Source organism: Phyllostomus hastatus, unplaced genomic scaffold, assembly GCF_019186645.2.
Source record: "Phyllostomus hastatus isolate PE091 unplaced genomic scaffold, TTU_PhHast_1.1 phas_scaffold_21, whole genome shotgun sequence".
Taxonomy (NCBI): domain Eukaryota; kingdom Metazoa; phylum Chordata; class Mammalia; order Chiroptera; family Phyllostomidae; genus Phyllostomus; species Phyllostomus hastatus.
Window position 1 is genome coordinate 17,591,779 of NW_025334017.1, and position 18,740 is coordinate 17,610,518.

Genomic DNA, 18,740 nt, shown 5'->3' on the forward strand with positions numbered 1-18,740 from the left:
GAAATCCTACTGGACTGAGAGTAGATAGAAGAAAAGCTTACTTTCAACTTTTATCCAGGAAGGAAAATATATATCCCCTTCTTATATAAAAAGGGGATGAGCCCACTAAAAGCAAATTATTGTGATAGAATCATCTCTCTTAGATTTCATTGTCATTTTCTAATATAAGACCATAATTATATATTTAAGTTACCTTATTCCTGGCACTGTGCTATGTGCTGAGGCTACAAAGATGACTAAAACACAGTTACTTCCTCATGGAGGTCAGGGGCCATATGATTGTAGACACTGAATATTTAAAATGCTATAGGACTTCAGGTCAAGATGGAGGCATAGACATGCTCCACCTCCTTGCACAACCATGAGAAAGATCACAACTAACCTAAAACAAAAAACCACCCAGAACTGCCAGAAAATTGAACTATGTGGAAGTCTGACAACCAAGGATTTAAAGAAGGAATATTCAACCAGGGCGTAGGAGGTGCAGAAATGGGGAGTGGACCAGAGAGGACGCAGTGTGGCAGTGGTGGCAAGGCAGCGGTGGCAATGGCCAGCAGGATGGCTGGTCTCACATTCATGTGTGGTAGATAAAAAATGGGAGGGATGCCTTGGGAGCAAGCAATCCCAGCCCCAGGCCAGATTGCACGGCCCAGGGCTCAAGTGCTAGGAAAATAAAACCTCATAATTTCTGGCTGTAAAAACCAGTGAGGGTTGGAGCAGTGGAAGAAACTGTGGGTCTCTCAAGAGAGTCCACTTAAAGGGTCCACAAGGTCTTAGAACATATGCAAACCTACTTATTCTGGGTACCACCATAGGGACAGCAGTAAGAGGGATGCCAGTCACATAGGGGAAGGGGGTGAAGTGACTGGAAACAGGATGAGTGCCAAGCATGCCTCTAGCAGTCAGGCAGCAGCATTGTCCCCTCTCTGACCCCTTCCCCACATACAGTAGTAAGAGGGCTGCCCTAGTGAACATCTAAGGCTCTACCCCATACAACTTCAGAGATGCACTAAGGCAGGGAATCAAAGCAACTCTACCTAGTACACAGAAACAAACACAAGGAGGCTGCCAAATTCAGGAAACAAGGAAATATGGCACAAATGAAAGAACAGAACAAAACCCCAGAAAAATAACTAAGTGAAATGGAAATAGCCAACCTATCAGAGGCAGAGTTCAAACCACTGGTGATAAAGATGCTCGGAGAACTCACTGTGTATGGCAAAAGCATAAAGAAAGAAATGCCAGAAATGCTACACTAAATGAAATAAAGAAAAACCTACAGGGAACCAACAGTGAAGGGAAGGAAGCCAGGGTTCATATCTACAATTTGGAATACAAGGAAGAAATAAACAAACAACCAGAACAGAATGAAGAAACAAGAATTTGAAAAACCAAGGAGAGTATAAGAAGACTCTAGCATATCTCCAAATGTGTCAACATCTTAATTGTAGGGATGCCAGAAGGAGAAGGGGAAGAGCAAAAAATGGAAAACTTATTTCAAAAAAATAATGAAAGAAAACTTCACTAATTTTGTGAAGGAAATAGATATACAAGTCCAGGAAGCAGAGACTCCCAAACAAGCTGAACCCAAAGGGGACCACACCAAGACACATCATAATTAAAATGCCAAAGTTTAAAGATAAAGAGAATCTTAAAATCAGAGAGTTACCTACGAAGGAGTTCCCATACAACTATCAGCAGATTTCTCAAAAGAAACTTTGCAGGCAAGAAAGAACTGGCAAAAAGTATTCAGAGTGATGAAAAGCAAGGATATACAACCAAGATTGCTCTATCTAGGAAAGCTATTATTTAGAATTGGAGGGCAGATAAAGTGCTTCCCAGACCAGGTAAAGCTAAAAGAGTTCATCATCACCAAGACCTTATTATATGAAATGTTAAAGGGACTTAATTTAAGAAGAAGATCAAAACTATGAACAATAAAATGACAGCAAACTCACAACTATCAACAACTGAATCTAAAAAACAAAACAAACAAACAAATATAAACAATCCAGGCAAACAACCAGAACAGGAGCAGAATCACAGAAATGGAGATCATTTGGAGGGTTATCATTGGGCAGGGGGAAGGGGGTGAATGGAGGAAAAGGTACAGGGATTAAGAAGCATAATTGGTAGCTACAAAATAGACAGGGTGATATTAATAATAGTGTGGGAAATGGAGAAGCCAAAGAACTTATATGCATGACCCATGGGCATGATCTAAGGGGGGGATTGCTGGAGGGAAGCGGGGTACTGGACAGAGGGAGGCAAAGGGGGAAAATTGGGACAACTATAATAGAATAATCAATAAAATATACTTGTAAAACACTATAATAATGATAATAGCTAATATTTATTAAATACTTAGACTGTACAAGTCACTAATATGAGGACTTTAAAAATGCATTATCTCATTGAATTGCCACAACATTCTATGAGTCAAGTACTCTTATCAGACTCATTTCACAGGGCAAAAAACTAAGGTTCAATACTTAAGTAACTCACCCAAGTTCCTATCACTTGCAAGTTACAGTGCCAAGTTTAAACCTAGATATGACTTCACCACAACCCTATGATACTAGATAGAGCAAAGGACATTTAAGAGAGTAGGAAGAAGACGGAAGTCAAGTGGGGATGTTTGACCCAGACTTTGGGCAGTCCTAGAAACAAGCACTGAGCCCCTGGTCTTTGAGGATGCAGATTGCTCATAAAGTTTGAACAGCAGGTTATCCACTCCTCCACCTCCAACCCTGGAAGGATGGCTCTGATAGTTTCACAAGTTTAGTTCTATTCCACTCTGTAAAAGTTTTGAACCATGTGGGCTCTAGGAAGCTCTCTAGAACTTGAAATTTGACATGTTTGTGTGTGTGTGTGTCACAGAAGAAAAGCATACATGATTTGAGGTATGGGCATCTGGCAGTGTTTTTCTAAAGAGAAAGCAAAGCCTTCACCATAATCTTGCTCCATAATACAACAAATTGGCAAGTATATGACATGCTTGCATCTCACCAGTAAAATCAGGATGGCACCTCATTATCTACCCAAGGTCAAAGGTTATATTTCTCCAGGGTTAATCCAGCTCCAACTTCTAGAAGCTTGTCAGTCATTAGGGTTAGTTCAACAAATGGCTAAAGACAAATTTAACTAGAAAAATCTAAAATAAATAAATATAAATATATATGTATATACATATAAATATATATATACACACACACAGCAGAGCAAGGTTGAACATAGAAAAAATGCTTTTGTGTGTGTGTTTCAGTGGTAATTTTTCATGGCCATAGTAAAAAACAAGTCACAATTAAAGGACTTAGACTAATACATGTATTGGTATGTCTTTATTTTCAGATTCCCTGAGCTATATGCAGAGGTCTAAACCTGAGTAGAGAAATTTGTTTTAAACTTTGACCAAGTGCTATTGGCTTTTAAGAGCTGAGGAGAAAGTACAGGCACATGACTTGTAGTAATTTCATCAAAAACATCACATTGGGTCAAACTATGTGTCCTTTGTATATGATTTAATGTTGATAGACTTTTCAAAAAAGTGATAACCATTGATCTCTCGGTATGCAGTAGCAGGATGGCAGAAAATATTCCTATAAATAAAAACAACCTCTTCTCTTACCAAATACAGTGCGAGGAGACACAAACTGCACAGATGGGCTGGTGCCATCACGGTCTTCTTTTATTCAGTCTTCTGTGAATAAACCAGAGATAAAAGTGATCAGTTACCAGTCTGTTAAAATCATGTCTTTCCAACCAGAAAAGATCGTTGGATGATACCCAGCTGTAGGATGGGATCCCTAACAGTCCTGCCTTTATAATGAATAACCCAGTCTTCCAGAAGCATCACAACACTTCATTCAGAGTGATGCACAAGTCAACATCCCCGATCAAGCTCATGCTTCTTCCATTTCTTTAACCACTCCACTTTCTTATAATGTTCATTTAAGGGTCTTAAATGATAAGCAATCATTTAATTTTCACTCATCATATGGTTGGGAAAGCCATGTTTCTGCAAATGGCAGTATAACTAGATACTAAAATGTCAATGGTTCTGATTCAAAGCTAAAAGTATATGATATTCCTCAGGCAGAAGGAGCCCCAAAATGTTCACAACTCTTCATTTAAAGACCCCTTTCGTCTTCTAAACATTGTTGTTAACTACACAATATACTTAAGGAAAACATGTACTTCTTATTACTCCAAAACCAACTCAATAAGAATCCAAAATTCAGCCTGTATTCTCTCCTGTTCAGTATTATTTTTCCTTTGCTCCCATATCTTCACATTTCACAGAAATTATCCTTTTCACCCTGAAACTTGTGGTGACTAACAAATTTGAAGACCTGAGAACAATTTTCCACATGGCCTGTAAAGCAGTGTTGTGGCCTCTCACACTGTACTAAAACATAAAAATAAAAATAAATTCAAAGGCAGTTCAAGATGGCAGCACAGGAAGAAGATCCTGAACTTACCTCTTCCCATGAACAAAATTCTGCAGCTACATGTGAATAGATTCCCTCTGGGAAGAACCTGCAGACTAGCTGAAAAGCTCCCACACAACAAAGGATAGAAGGACCACATCGGGATGATAGGAGAGAGGTGGTCTTACCAAAACCCCATTCCTGGCATGGCAACCCATGAACAAGAGAGATGACATAAATACACAGTTCCTCCCCAAGAAGTGAGGGGCTTTTTCCCCACATGAGGCGTCCTAACCCTTCAGACTTGTACTAGAGACACAGCCCCAAAACCATGTGGCTTTGAAAACCATTGGGGCTTATGTCCAGGAGAATCACAGGGCTGGAGGTTATGGAGATTTCACTTTTAAAGGGTTTGAAGCAGACTCACTCACCCAGGGACCTAGTGCAAAAACAGTCAGTTAAAAAGCACCTAGACCATATGTGAAGGAATTAATTTACTAATATTAAAGCATTTACCAGAGAGGCAGGAACCTGTTGGAACCCTCTCTAGGAACAGGGGTGCTGGTGAGGATCACTTTTGCATCCTCTCTCTACCTTGCTACCACTGGCACTGGTGAGCACAAGTTTTACATTTTCCCTCTAACCTGTTAGCACCAGGGACACACCCTGACCTTGTGTCACACCCATGGCCCCATCAATCATTCCCGTGGCCCTGCCAAGGCTAGCAGGTACATGCAATCCACACAGGGGATGCCTCGTGAGTGCCTGGCCCTGGTGACCAGACAGGATTGTGTTTCTGAGCCCCATGTGTCTGAAACGATTAGGAAAACAGTTATTGGCAGGTTACCACCCTCAAGCCCCCAAAACAGCAGACTGAAACACATTCTCTGTATTCCTGTGGGGGGAAAAAAAAAAGACCTATTTACTTGTCCTGGAGCTTCAGCCCAAGGGGTAGGCTTCAAGTACACCACACATGTAGAGGTCATGGAAGTGCTCTCAGGGTGCGTAGGCTGGAGGACATCATCTTTGTTCTCTCCCTTACTTCTCTATAGCTCACCGGTACCTCCCAGAAAGGGATTTGTCAGGAGTCCCAATTTTTATAGCAATCACCAAGGGGAAACCTCTAGATCACCTGGTCTGGAAGCCAGCAGGGTTCAAAACTGTGATCCCACAGTGTTGTGTAAATTTGCTGAATGCCTTAAAAGCTGTTGCCTCCAGGGTAGCTTCCACTCAGCCCGAAACTAAATACTGACTGAGATCTCTCCCTCTGGAACACTCCTAGGTCTTGGCACATCCTCAAAAGCTGCGGCCCATTAAAATTAACTCAGGCTTCTTACACGATCACACAGGTTGGAGAGACAACTAAGAGAATGAGTAAGGTTAAACAATAACTTTCCTCTCCTACACAGGGCTACTCTTTCAAGACTGGGAGAGAAAGCTCTTCCTCCTGGTACATAGAAACAAACAAGAGAGGCAGGTGGAGTTAGGAGAGCATGTTTCAGAGAGCATGTTTCAAATGAAAGAATAAGACAAAAACCTTAATGAAATACATATCAGTATTTACCTATTGGAGTTCAAAGTAATGGTCATAAAGATGCTCACTGAACTCAAGAAAAGAATGGATGAGAATTTCAGCAAAGAGATAGTAATATAAGAAAGTACAAAACAAAAGTCACAGAGCTGAGGAATAGAATAACTGAACTGAACAATATATTAGAAAAGTTCAGTGGCATACTGGATGAAGTAGAAGAACAGATCAACAATGTGGAAGACAAAGTAGTAAAACTCACTCTAACTGAGAAGAAAAAAAAAATTTAAATGGAGATGGCATAAGGGACCTATGGGACAATATCTAGTGGAATAACATTATAGGGATACCAGAAGGAGAAGAGAGAGAGCAAGGGGCAGAAAAAAACTGAATAAATAATGCAGAAAACTTCCCTAACTTGGGAGAAAAAAACAGATACCCAGGTCCAGAAAGCACTGAGAGGTTCAAAGATGAACCCAAAGACCCACACCAAAACACACTATAGTTAAAATGTTGAAAGTTAAAGATAGAGAATCTTAAAATCAGCAAGAGAAAACAAGTTATTATGAGCAAGGAAACCTCCATAGGAATGTGAGCTGATTTCTTAGCAGAAGTTTTGTAGGTCAGAAGAGAGTGGCATGACATATTCAAAGTGCTTAAAGGAAAAAGCTTCCAAACCAGAACATTCTACCTGGCAAGGTTATTACTCATATGGAAGGATCAAGTTTCCCGAACAAGTAAAAGCTAAAGGAGTTCACTACCTCTAAACTAGCCTTACAAGAAATGTTAAAGGGACTTCTTTAAACAAAAAATAAAAGGCACATCAAGTAAATACATATGAAAGTTAAAATCTAATAAGTAAAAGTAAATATACATTACAGGTAGTAGATTAACCATCTATAAAGTTAGTATGAAAGTTAAAGACAAAAGTATAAAATTGACTGTAACTACAATAAATAGTTACAAAATAAATTATGTGCAACATGATATTAAAAACAAAACATGGGGGGCTGATAAATGTAGAGTTTTAAAAACGCATTCAAACCTAAGTTGCTATCAACTTAAAATAGACCGTTATATATACAACTATATGTGAACCTCATGGTAACCACAAAAAAAAAAAAACCTAAGTAGATATACAAAAGATAACAAAAGATAAATATTAACATAGCACTACAGAAATTCATCAGACCACAGGAGGAAAGCAAGAGAAGAAAAAGGGAGCTACAAAAAAAAAGCCAGAAAAACAAAATGGCAATAGCACATAACTGTCAATAAATAAATATAAGTGAACTAAACTCTGCAATCAAAAGATATAGTGCGGATAAATGCATAAAAACAACAAGACTCATCCATATGCTGCCTATAAGAGACTCATTTCAGACCTAAGGACACACATAGACTGTAAGTGAAGGGATGGAAAAAGATATTCCACACAAATGGTAATGAAAGAAAGCTGGGGTAGCTATAGTTACCTCAGAAAAAAAATAGACTCTAAAACAAAGACTACAATAAAATACAAAGAAGGACATTACATAATGATGAGTCAATTCAACGAGGATATAACATTTGTAAATGTTTATGTACCCAACATAAAAGTACCTTAATATGTAAAGCAAATATTAACAGACTTGAAGGGAGAAGCTGACATCAGTGCAATAGTAAGAGACTGACATCAATGGAGAAATCATTCAGACTGAAAATCAAGGAAACAGTAACCTAAAATGACACATTAAACCATATGAACTTAATAGAAATATACAAAATGTCCCATTTAAAAGCAGCAGAAGCCCTGGCTGGCGTAGCTCAGTGGATTGAGCGCGGGCTGGGAACCAAAGTGTCCCAGGTTCGATTCCCAGCCACGGTACATGCCTGGGTTGCAGGCCATAAACCCCAGCAACCGCACATTGATGTTTCTGTCTCTCTCTCTCTCTATCTCCCTCCCTTCCCTCTCTAAAAATAAATAAATAAAATCTTAAAAAAAGTATCTTTCAAAAAAAATAAATAAATAAAAAATAAAAATAAATAAAAAATAAAAGCAGCAGAATACACACTCTCCTGAACTGCTTATGGAACAGTCTCCAAAATAAATCACACATTAGGCCACAGAACAAGTTTCAATAAATTTAAGAAGATTAAAATAATATCAAGCAGCTTTTCTGACCACAATGATATAAAACTAGAAATTACAGGAAGAAAACTGAAAAAATCACAAATGTGTGGAGGTTAAACAACATGATACTAAACAACCAAAGGGTCATTAAATAAATCAAAGGAGAAATCAAAATATACCTTGAAAAAAATGAAAACAGAAATACAACATTCAAAAATTAATGGGATGCAGCAAAAGCAGTTCTAAAAAGGGAAGTGTATAGTGATAACTCAAGAAACAAGAAAAAATCTCAAATAAATGATAGGACTTTACACCTAAATCAATTAGACAAAGAAGAACCAATGAAGCTCAAGGTTGGTAGAAGGAAGGAAAGATCAGAGAAAAAGTAAAATAGAAACTAAGAACAATAGAAAAGATCAATGCAACTACAAGCTCATTCTTCAAAAAGATAAATGAAATTGACAAAACTTTGAGCTACACTCACCAAGAAAACAAGAAAGAAGGCTCAATATATAAATAAAATCAGAAATGAAAGAGTTTTTTGTTGAGGACACTGGCCTGTAAGGCTCATAAGAGAAAATATGAATTATTATATGCCAATACTTTGAACAACTGAAAAAAAATGGAAAATTCCAGGAAATATGTCATTTTCCAAGACTGAATCAAGAAGAAGTAGAAAATCTCAGTAGACCAATTACTAATATGGATGCTGAATCAGTAATCAAAAGCCTCTCAACATACAAAAGTCCAGGACCAGAAGTCTTTGCTGGTGAATTCTACCAAATATTCACAGAAAATTTAATACTTATCCTTTCCAAACTTTTCCAAAAAATTGAAGAGGAAGCAATGCTTACAAATCATCATATAAGGTCAGCAATACTCTGATACAAAATCCAGGCAAAGACATCACAAAAAATGAACATAGATGCAAAAATCTTCAACAAAATATTAGCAAACCAAATTCAGCAATATATTAAAAGAACTATACACCATGCCTGAGTAGGATTATATTTCAGGGATTCAAGAATGGTTCAACATTTTCAAATCACTCAACATGACATACCACATTAATGAAAGGAAAGATAAAAATTATGATTTTCTCAATAGATGCAGAAAAAGCATTTGACAAAATTCAATATCCATTCATAATAAAAGTCTCAACAATGTTGTTATAAAGGGAACACGCCTCAATATAATAAAGGCCATATGTGACAAACCCATAGCTAACATCATACTCAATGGTGAAAAGCTTAAATCTTTTCCTCTAGGGTCAGGAACAAGACAAGGTTGTACATTCTAACCACTTTGATTCAACAGAGTATTGGAAGTCCTAGCCACAGAAATTAGGCAAGAAGAAAAAATAAAAGGCATCTTAATGGAAAGGAAGGAGTAAAACCATCACCATTGGCAGATGACAAGATACTATGTATAGGAAATCCTTGACTCCACCAAAAAAATCCCCCCACAAACCTGTTAGAACTAACAAATAAATTCAGTAAATTTGCAGGATACAAAATTGATATACAGAAATCTGTTCTGTTTCTACACACTAATAACAATCAAAAATAAATTTAAAAAGCAATCCCCTTTATAATTGCATCAAAAAATACCTATAAATAAATTTAACCAAGGTTGTGAAAGACCCGTACACTGAAAAGTATAAAACATTGATAAAAGAAGCTGAAGAAGACAAATAAATAGAAAGATATTCTGTAGTCCTTGCCAGAAAGAATTAAAATTGTTAAGCTTCCATGCTACCCAAAGCAATCTAAAAATTTGAAGCAATCCCTATTAAAATTCCAATGGCATTATTCACAGAACCAGAACAAATAATTCTAAAATTTATATGGAACTACAAAAGACCCTGACTAGCCAAAGCGTTCTTGAGAAAGGAGAATGTAGTTGGCAGTATCACATTCCCAGACTTCAAATTATACTACAAAGCATAGTAATAAAAAAAAATATGGCATTGACATGAATACAGACACGTAGATGAACAGAACAGAATAGAGAGTCCAGAAGTAAACTTACAAATATATGGTCAATTAATTTATGACAATGGAGCCAAGAATATACAAAGGACAAGGGACAGTTTCTTCAGTAAATGCTGTTGGGAAAACTTTGCAAAAGAATGAAACTACACTGTTATCTGGCACCAAGCACAAAAATTAACTTAAAATGGATTAAAGGCTTGAATGTAAGACCTGAAATGATAAAACTAGAAGAAAACATAGACAGTAAGCTCCTTGACATCAATGTTGGTATTGAACATATGGATCTGACTCTTAAAGCAAGGGCAACAAAAGCAAAAATAAACTAGGGGGACTAGATCAACTTACCTTCTGCTTCATCAAAATGAAAAGGAAACTTACAGAGTGGGAAAAATATTTGCAATCTTATGTCTGATAATGGGTTAATATTCAAAATATCAAAGAACTCAATAGCAAAGAAAAAAAAGGAAGAAACAAAAGAAAAAATACCCCAAACAATCAAATTAAAAATAGACAGAGGACCTGAAGAAACATTTTTTGAAAGAAGACATACAGATGGCAACAGACACATGAAAAGATATTCAACACCATTAACTGTCAGAAAAAAAATAGAAATCAAAACCACAATGAGATAGTCACTCAACACCTGCTAGCTTGGCTATTGTCAAAAAACAAGTCAAAATAACAAGTGTTGTTGAGGATGTGGAGAAAGGGAACACAAATAATGTTGGTGGGAATGTAAACTGGTGCAGCCACTATGGAAAACAGCACGGATGTTCCTCAAAAAATAAAGATAAAACCACCACATTATCCAGTTTTTCCACTTCTGGGTATTTATTTTTTAAAAACTAATTTGAAAACATATATACATGCCTATGTTTACTGAAGCATTGTTCAAAATAGCCAAGATATGGATACAATCAAAGTGTGCATTGGTGGACTATTAGATAGAAAAACTGTAACACACACAGATACACACATATACACAGAGAATGGAATACTACTCAGCCATAAAAAAGAAATTTTGCCATTTGTGAAAATATGAATGTATTTTGAGGGTATTATGAAAAGTAAAATAAGTCAGAGAAAGACAAATACTATATGATTTCACTTATATGTGGAAACTAATAACAAAAGAAGCAAACAAAATAAAATAAAATCAAACAGAACTTACAGATACAGAGACCAGACTGGTGGTTTTGGGATGGGAAGCGGGTGTGGAAATAGGCAAAATGAGTGAAGGAGTATAATTGTACGGTGACAGATGCTAACTAGACTCACTGTGGTGATCACTATGTAATGTATAAAATATAGAATTATTACATTGTATTCCTGAAACTAATATAATGTTTCATACCAATTTATCTCAATTTTTTAAAAAACATTTTACTAATATTTTAATCACTTTATTATCTTTGGGGATTTTGGATGATCTTGGCTCACTTTATCTTGTCTTTATTTTTTTTTAACTTTTTCTACATTGAACATATCACTAATATACTCAGCATAGAAAAATGGTTACTAAAATTCTAACCATTCTAAAAAATTAGGCCCTGAAATTTGTAAATGCCTCACATTTGGATAGCTTATATTCAAACTTTTAAAAAATAAGAGTACTATCCCTTTTTGACTCCCAAATGCTCTGGGAGTTAGAGAGAGAAATGACCATTTACTGAGCACCGCCTGTGTGGTAGGTTTATGGAAGGTCCTTTACAAACGTAGTAACAGTGGTGCAGAAAGTGGACTCGGACTCAGAGAGTTCTGCCCTTTATCAGCTGTGTGGCCATGGGTGTACTACTTAATATCTCTGTGCCTGAGTTTCCTCCCATGGAAGATACACAGCAATTACTCAATAATAAATGCATGCTCTCATGAGTTTCTCACAGGCAACGTGAGTTAGGAATTGTTATTCTTATTTTACATATGAGGAAGTTGAGTTTCCAAGTTAAGCAATTCACGTAATGACACATAGCTAGGAAGCCACACTGCATGCCTCCAATCAGATCCGTCCAATTCCAAAGTTCAAAGCTCTTTTGATTCCCTCTGCTACCCACGCCCATGTAGTGTGATAGCTGCAGAGAAGTGTATGTAGGCATAGAGAGGCAGAGATATACACAATGTACCTATTGTTTATGCATGCTATATAAATTAAGCAGTTTGCCCATGATTCTACAGTTATTTTAAGGAAGAGCCTAGACTAAAACCCTTCTGGACAAATCCCTTGAATGTTTAAAAATTAGCTTTTGCCTCAGAATTAATTTGGTTGATGTGTCCAAACATCATTGTAGAATTGGCTTGTTATGTTAAACACAAAAGAGACACATTTCTACTGCTTCAGACTGCTTATGTGGTTTAAAAACACAGGAACAGATAACAGTCCCTGGTTCTAGCGTATTGCAATCGAAAACATAAGTGACAGAATAAGCTGCTCTTCTTAAGTCTATTTTTTTATATTAGCAAAAGAACATGATCAGCAACCACCAATATTTGCTTAAGAAAGTAAAAATATAGTCAAAAACAACACACTTGGAGATCTTTCTCTTCAAACTCCTCAGTATAAGATTTTTCCAATGCTGGCCCCAATTGATTCTTCCAGGCTTATCTCCAACTCCCTTCCCACGCCCAAGAGGCCATATACCCAGGTGGACTTTGCACCCTGAGCTTCCCTGCCTCCATGCTGTTCTCCCCGCCTGGCACAAGGCCCCGCCTAGAGTCAGTGCACAATTGATATCTGCTTCATGGAGTTGGGTTGAGAGTATCTGTCTTCACCTCTACTTCTGCTTCTCATATCTCAGCATCTAGGTCCAAAGTATTCATTTATTTTGGAAGCACTGAATTGTTATAAAAAGCTTCTATAATATTCCAGATCTTGTGCTAAGAACTCGCAAAATAAGGACAGTATCTGCCTCCATAGAGCTGGGGCTGAAATCTTCCTTCTCAAACTAATCCCTGATATCCAGCCAGAAGTATCTTCTTCTCAAAGTCCCTCCTGCCTGGCATCTTATTTTTCATTGTTTGTCCATATGTCTGTGTTAGTGTCTCTACTGGAAAATAAAATCCTTCAAGGCCAAGGCTTGATTTTTAAAATTGTTATTTCTTAACCTCTTACAGCTCTTCACAGTATGCCTTATTTTTAAGTATGCATATTTTTAAGTATGCACAGTATGCATATTTTAAGCCCTCACCAGATGTTTGTTAAATTCTAAAACATTTGTGATTGCCTAGTGTTGATACCCTATTCATTTGTCCAGCTTATATGAGAATAGATTTTGGAATAAACATAAAGTGTTGAAGAAAACTAATTTGAGATTTAAAGTCTTGTTTTGGTGCAAAGAAATGAATGGTCAATTGTTGACAAAGGAGCTGTTTTATTTTTAAATACACTAACAAATATCTTCTTGGTAAATAGGTTAAGAACTGGTTAACATATATCACTTCTCCTTGAACTGATTTTCTTTTTAGCACTTTTAATCTTCAAAAGACATATAAACTGAACAATAGAAAAGCAAATAAAAATAAAATAAATTTCTTATTTTAGTCAGATATTTAGACAGGCCACTGGTTGGGGTGTTTTGATGGAATCTATGAAGTAACAGTAGCAATGTCCATATCCTTTGTCATTTACATTATCTTATCCCACACAGAAGGCTTTCCATTGAAAATGAGAAGTCATTCCTCTCCACCCTGGTGCCTAGGGTGCGACGACTCATTTGCAGACAAATGTCCTGAACAATGATGTGGTTGTTAGGGACGCAAACCCCTGGCTTTAGACTGGCTGGTTGGGATCCTGGCTCTTCCACGGACTCATGTCCATTCATCTGTAAAGCAGGGACAATAACAGTATCTAGCCCTGATCGGTGTGGTTCAGTTAGTTGGAGTGTTGTCCCATAAACCCAAGCATCGTGAGTTCAATCCCACTCAGGGCACATGCCTGGGTTGCAGTTTGGGTCCCTGGTCCAGGCATGTATAAGAAGCAACCGATCAATGTCCCTCTCACACATCAATGTTTCTCTCCCTCTCTCTCTCCCTCCCTTCCCCTCCCCTTAAAATCGATGAGCATATTCTCAGGGAAGGATTAAAAATAATAGTAATAGTATCTACCTTTGAGTGTTATGGGATTCAGTGAATTACTATTTCTAACAATGTTTGTCAAATAAAATTCATTCTGCCACCCAAGTTTGCTTAGTCACAGCCTTAAACATTGTCTACAGGCATCTCCTTGTTTAATCCCCAGCCTTCCAAGACCCCAATAATGAGAATACTCAAACACAACCTTCACAGCAACACCCCCATTGCTAACTACATTAATGCTAGGATTATGCCAGAAGAGGAATTTGGCCTCTCAAACAGGTCTTGCCTATATTTCCTCTTGCACAGACATAATTCCACTAATCAGTTTCACATCCTGGGTCATAAGGATACTGGACACACACACACCACATCATACATACTTGATAGATTTCCTCAAGAACACTAGTTGGAAAAGGACTGGAGGAGCTTTTAAGATAATTCAGGGACATTTTATCTCCACTATCTGAAATAGTTGATCCAATCACTTGCTTGGAGTTTTTACTATTTGTCAGGGTTTCCCTCAGACTGAAAGACTAAATTCAGACAGTTTCTATGGCAACTATCTGAGAGGCCAAACACAGCCTTACAACACAGGTCAACAGTTTTGAAAAAAAAAGAAAGACAAAAAGGAGTTTTGAAGAGCCACCACCACTTATTTTAACCAGGGACCACTAACAAACATGGGATCAAGGCTGTTGGTCTTGCTGCTTAAGGCTGATGCTTTTGCTTAACGCACCACAGCCCACAAAACACTGAGAATCCTCCATATCCTACCTAACTCTGTGTTCAGGCAGGATAACAACACAAAGGCAGCCAACTTTTACTGAAGGTAATTTGCCACATACCTGAGACTTCCATATGAATTATCTCATTGATTTCTCATAAGAACACTATGAAGCAAGCACTATTAAATTTACCTCTTAAACTTGGCAAATCAAAAGGTGAAGGTCAAAAGAATTTATACTTGCCCAAGATCACCTTGCCTGACTAACTCCACACCTATGCTTTTATTTATACATTATTCTCCTTCTGAAGGCACAAACATCCTTATGTTACCATCTGGTATGACTTCATTTGTTATATATCATTCCAAAAATTCAAAAAACTTATCGTGTTTCATTCAATGGCTGCTCTTCCTATGCAGATGTGAATGTGACTCTCCCCGCTCAGAGGTATAGCACCCGGGAGGTTTAGTTCCTTTAGAACATGTATTTCTGTGTTGTACCATCTCTCCTCACTTCCCTTCTGACCTTCACCTCAGCAGTCTCCCATTTTTTAAAAAATCAAGCCAAGTGTTTGGGTTGAATAGTGTCCCTTCTCCTCACCCCTGAAAAAAACTTGTATGTTGAACTTCTAACTCCCAAGTACCTCAGAATATGATCGTATTTGGAGGTAGGGTCTTTGCAGAGGTGATGAAGTTAAAATTAGGTCATATGGGTGGGCCCTAATCCAATATGACTACTGTCCTCATAAGAAAGGAAAATTTGGATACACAAACAGGCATAGAGTGAAGACGATGTCACACCTTGAGTTCTGACTTCCAGCCCCCAGATCGGTGAGACAATAAATTTCTGTTGTTTAAGCCACTTCATCCATGGTATTTTGTTACAGTAGCCCTAGGAAACTAACACATCAAGAAACTCTAGTTTTCACTGAGAAAGGAGCTGCCATTCCGGGATAGAGGTAGTCTCAATGGGCCTTTATTCAGCTGTTCTACATGCAGCATCCCAGGGGGTCCACTCGAAGGTTGATTGATCCTTCTGCTGGGCTCCAGCGCTCCCAAGAGGCATTTTTAGACAGTCCTGCCATTTCCCCATTTGTCTGAGAAAGGGCAGGTAATGCCTCTTTCCCGGGTCTCGAAACTTACAAGTAACTCAAGGCACAAACATCGTTTTTTTCTTCCCCACTTACAAAAAGCTAAGTTATAGGCAAACTTTAAATAGAGTCCGTTATCTCTCATCTTTTTTGCTTAAAAAAATCCATTAAGGGCTTGGAATTAAATTAATTCATATCATCCTAAAGTTGAACCATGCATTTCCAAAGAACACACAAGGTGAAGAAGGAGAGGACTGCCCAATGGTAGTCCTCTACCATTTGTTTTCAAATACCATGGCTGATGAGGGCAGGAAAGGATGTGACTAGAATTCATCACACCACCAGGACCAAACACCACCAAATATCCTGTGTGCCATTGTACATTTCACCTTTGCATTGTATATTGCGAAGAGCAGCATAAATTATAAAGCAAGACTAGATATGAATAAAGGTCAGATTAAAAGCTCACTCATACCACTGCTCATCAAGTAATGTAAGGACCACCATGCTTCTTTTGATCTCACTCACAAATCTCTGACACCAGTGATATCATTGAAGGTTTAGAAAAATCAAAAAGGATCAGACCAATTGACACTCTTAACAAATTAGGGACCAAATTAAAGTGTCCATTAATAAGCTAGAAACAGGCAGGCATAAGATCAGGGCTGCTGCCTTGCACTTTAGGCTGAGTAGGAGGGAGGAAGGAACGAAGAAGAGGAGGGGTAGATACTCCCCCACCCTGCATGTGCACACACACACATAAATGTGGGCATTTTTCTCTCTCACTAAACTTTACAATATAGATATGCCAATTTTCCAGTATATGAAAATCTGGATTTACAAATATGTAAAAGTGGGGGTGATTACTTGATGAAATAATTTTATCAATAGATTCATGGTTAGGTAAATGGGCTCATGGGAGGATATAGATGGCTCCCCTACAGGACTTAAAATGTTTTAAATTTATATGATCAATTTAAATACAAATCACTAGCCCCAGTCAGGTGACTCAGTTGGTTAGAGCATCGTCCTATACACCAAAAGGTTACAGGTTCGAACTCCAGTCAGGCACATACCTAGGTTATGGTTCTGATCCCCAGGTGGGGCACCTATGGGAGGCAACTAATTGATTTTTCTCTCTTACATCAATGTCTCTCAACCTCTCTATCTGTCTATCTATCTATCTATCTATCTATCTATCTATCTATCCCTCCTCTCCCTTTCTCTCTTTCAAATCAATAATCATACCCTTGGGTGAGGATTAAAAAATAAATAAATAAAAATCACTGACATAATTATTATTATCACATAAAAGAATAATGAGTTCTAAGGAGTATTTATTCCTGGCTAGTTTTGTTCCACCCAGTACTCCTCCACAGGGATAAGGAAAAGAGAGGCCCTCTCCTCAAACTCACGCAGGATACCCAAGCCCTGAATGGAAGGGCCATCCTGACAAGGTCAAAGGGAAGGAGCACACCCACATACGTACAACAGATAGCTATTCTGTCCTGGTGCTTTCCTAACAGCCTAAGCAGGCTGGCAGTAAGGATGTCAGCATTGAATTCCCTATAGTGTGCAGGCTTATACCTCAGAAACCCTAGAAGGGAGGCTGGCAAAGGACTTTCTTTTCTGTCTATCAAAACATCACAAGTGCTTCCCTGGACTAAAGAGGAGGGTAGGAATTGCTGTTTCTCATAAAAGGTGGCTTAATTATTATTGACAAAGTATTTCTTCATGTATTAGACAAGGTGTCTTCATGTATTATAAAGTGTACAGATGAACATTTTGTCAAGATAATAAAGTCACATATTTTGGCTTCAGAAATTCAGTATGAGGTAAGTCCAAATTAGATCCCATCCCATTGAGTTTAGACACTAAAATATAAAGAAAAAGCGTGCTACATATATACAATGGAATACTACTCAGCCATAAGAAAAGATGAAATACTGCCATTTGTGACAATGTGGATGGATCTTGAGAATCTCATGCTAAGCAAAATCAGTCAGTCGGTAAAAGCTAGAACCATATGATTTCACTCATATTTAGGATATAAAACTGAAACTCACAGACACAGACAACAGCATGGAGGTTACCAGAGGGAAGGGAGTGGAGAACTAGTAAAGGGTGAAGTGGGCCAACAAAACAAATGTTGATGGAAGATGATTTGACTTTGGGTGGTGGGCACACAAAGCAATATATAGATGATGTGTTATGGATATACACCTGAAACATGTATAACCCTATAAACCAATGTCACTCAATAAACTTAATTAAAATAAATAAACAGGAGACTTCTGGTCAAGATGGCCTCATAGGTATACAAAGCTCACCTCCATGCACAACCACATCAAAATTACAACTAAACTACAGAACAACCATCACTCAGAACTATCAGAAATTGAGTTGAAGGGAAGTCTAACAACTATGGAATTAAAGAAGCCACATCCAGCCCTGGCTGGTGTGGCTCAGTGGATTGAGTGCTTGCCTGGAAATGTAAGGGTCACTGGTCCAATTCCCAGTCAGGGCACATGCCAGGGTTGCCAGCCAGGTCCCCAGTGGGGGGCATGCAAAAGGCAACCACACATTGACGTTTCTCTCCCTCTCTTTCTCCCTCCCTTCCCCTCTCTCTAAAAATAAATAAATGAAAAAGGAAGGAAGGAAGGAAGGGAGGGAGGGAGGGAGGGAGGAAGGAAGGAAGGAAGGAAGGAAGGAAGGAAGGAAGGAAGGAAGGAAGGAAGGAAGGAAGGAAGGAAGGAAGGAAGGAAGACATTCAGCCAGACTGGTAGGACAGG

The 18,740-nt window shown here is 38.0% G+C and overlaps 1 protein-coding gene across 2 annotated transcripts in view; it reads right to left on the reverse strand.

The window, feature by feature from the left end:
• The window catches only part of CDH17 (cadherin 17), an 80,567-nt gene that overhangs the window by 44,235 nt on the left and 17,592 nt on the right, over window positions 1–18,740 (reverse strand). For both annotated transcript variants that reach the window (XM_045861203.1, XM_045861202.1), the window contains exon 2: window positions 3,629–3,700. In XM_045861203.1, the coding sequence (XP_045717159.1) occupies window positions 3,629–3,676 (48 nt within the window). In that variant the 5' untranslated portion in view covers window positions 3,677–3,700. The remainder of the gene's footprint in view (window positions 1–3,628; window positions 3,701–18,740) is intronic.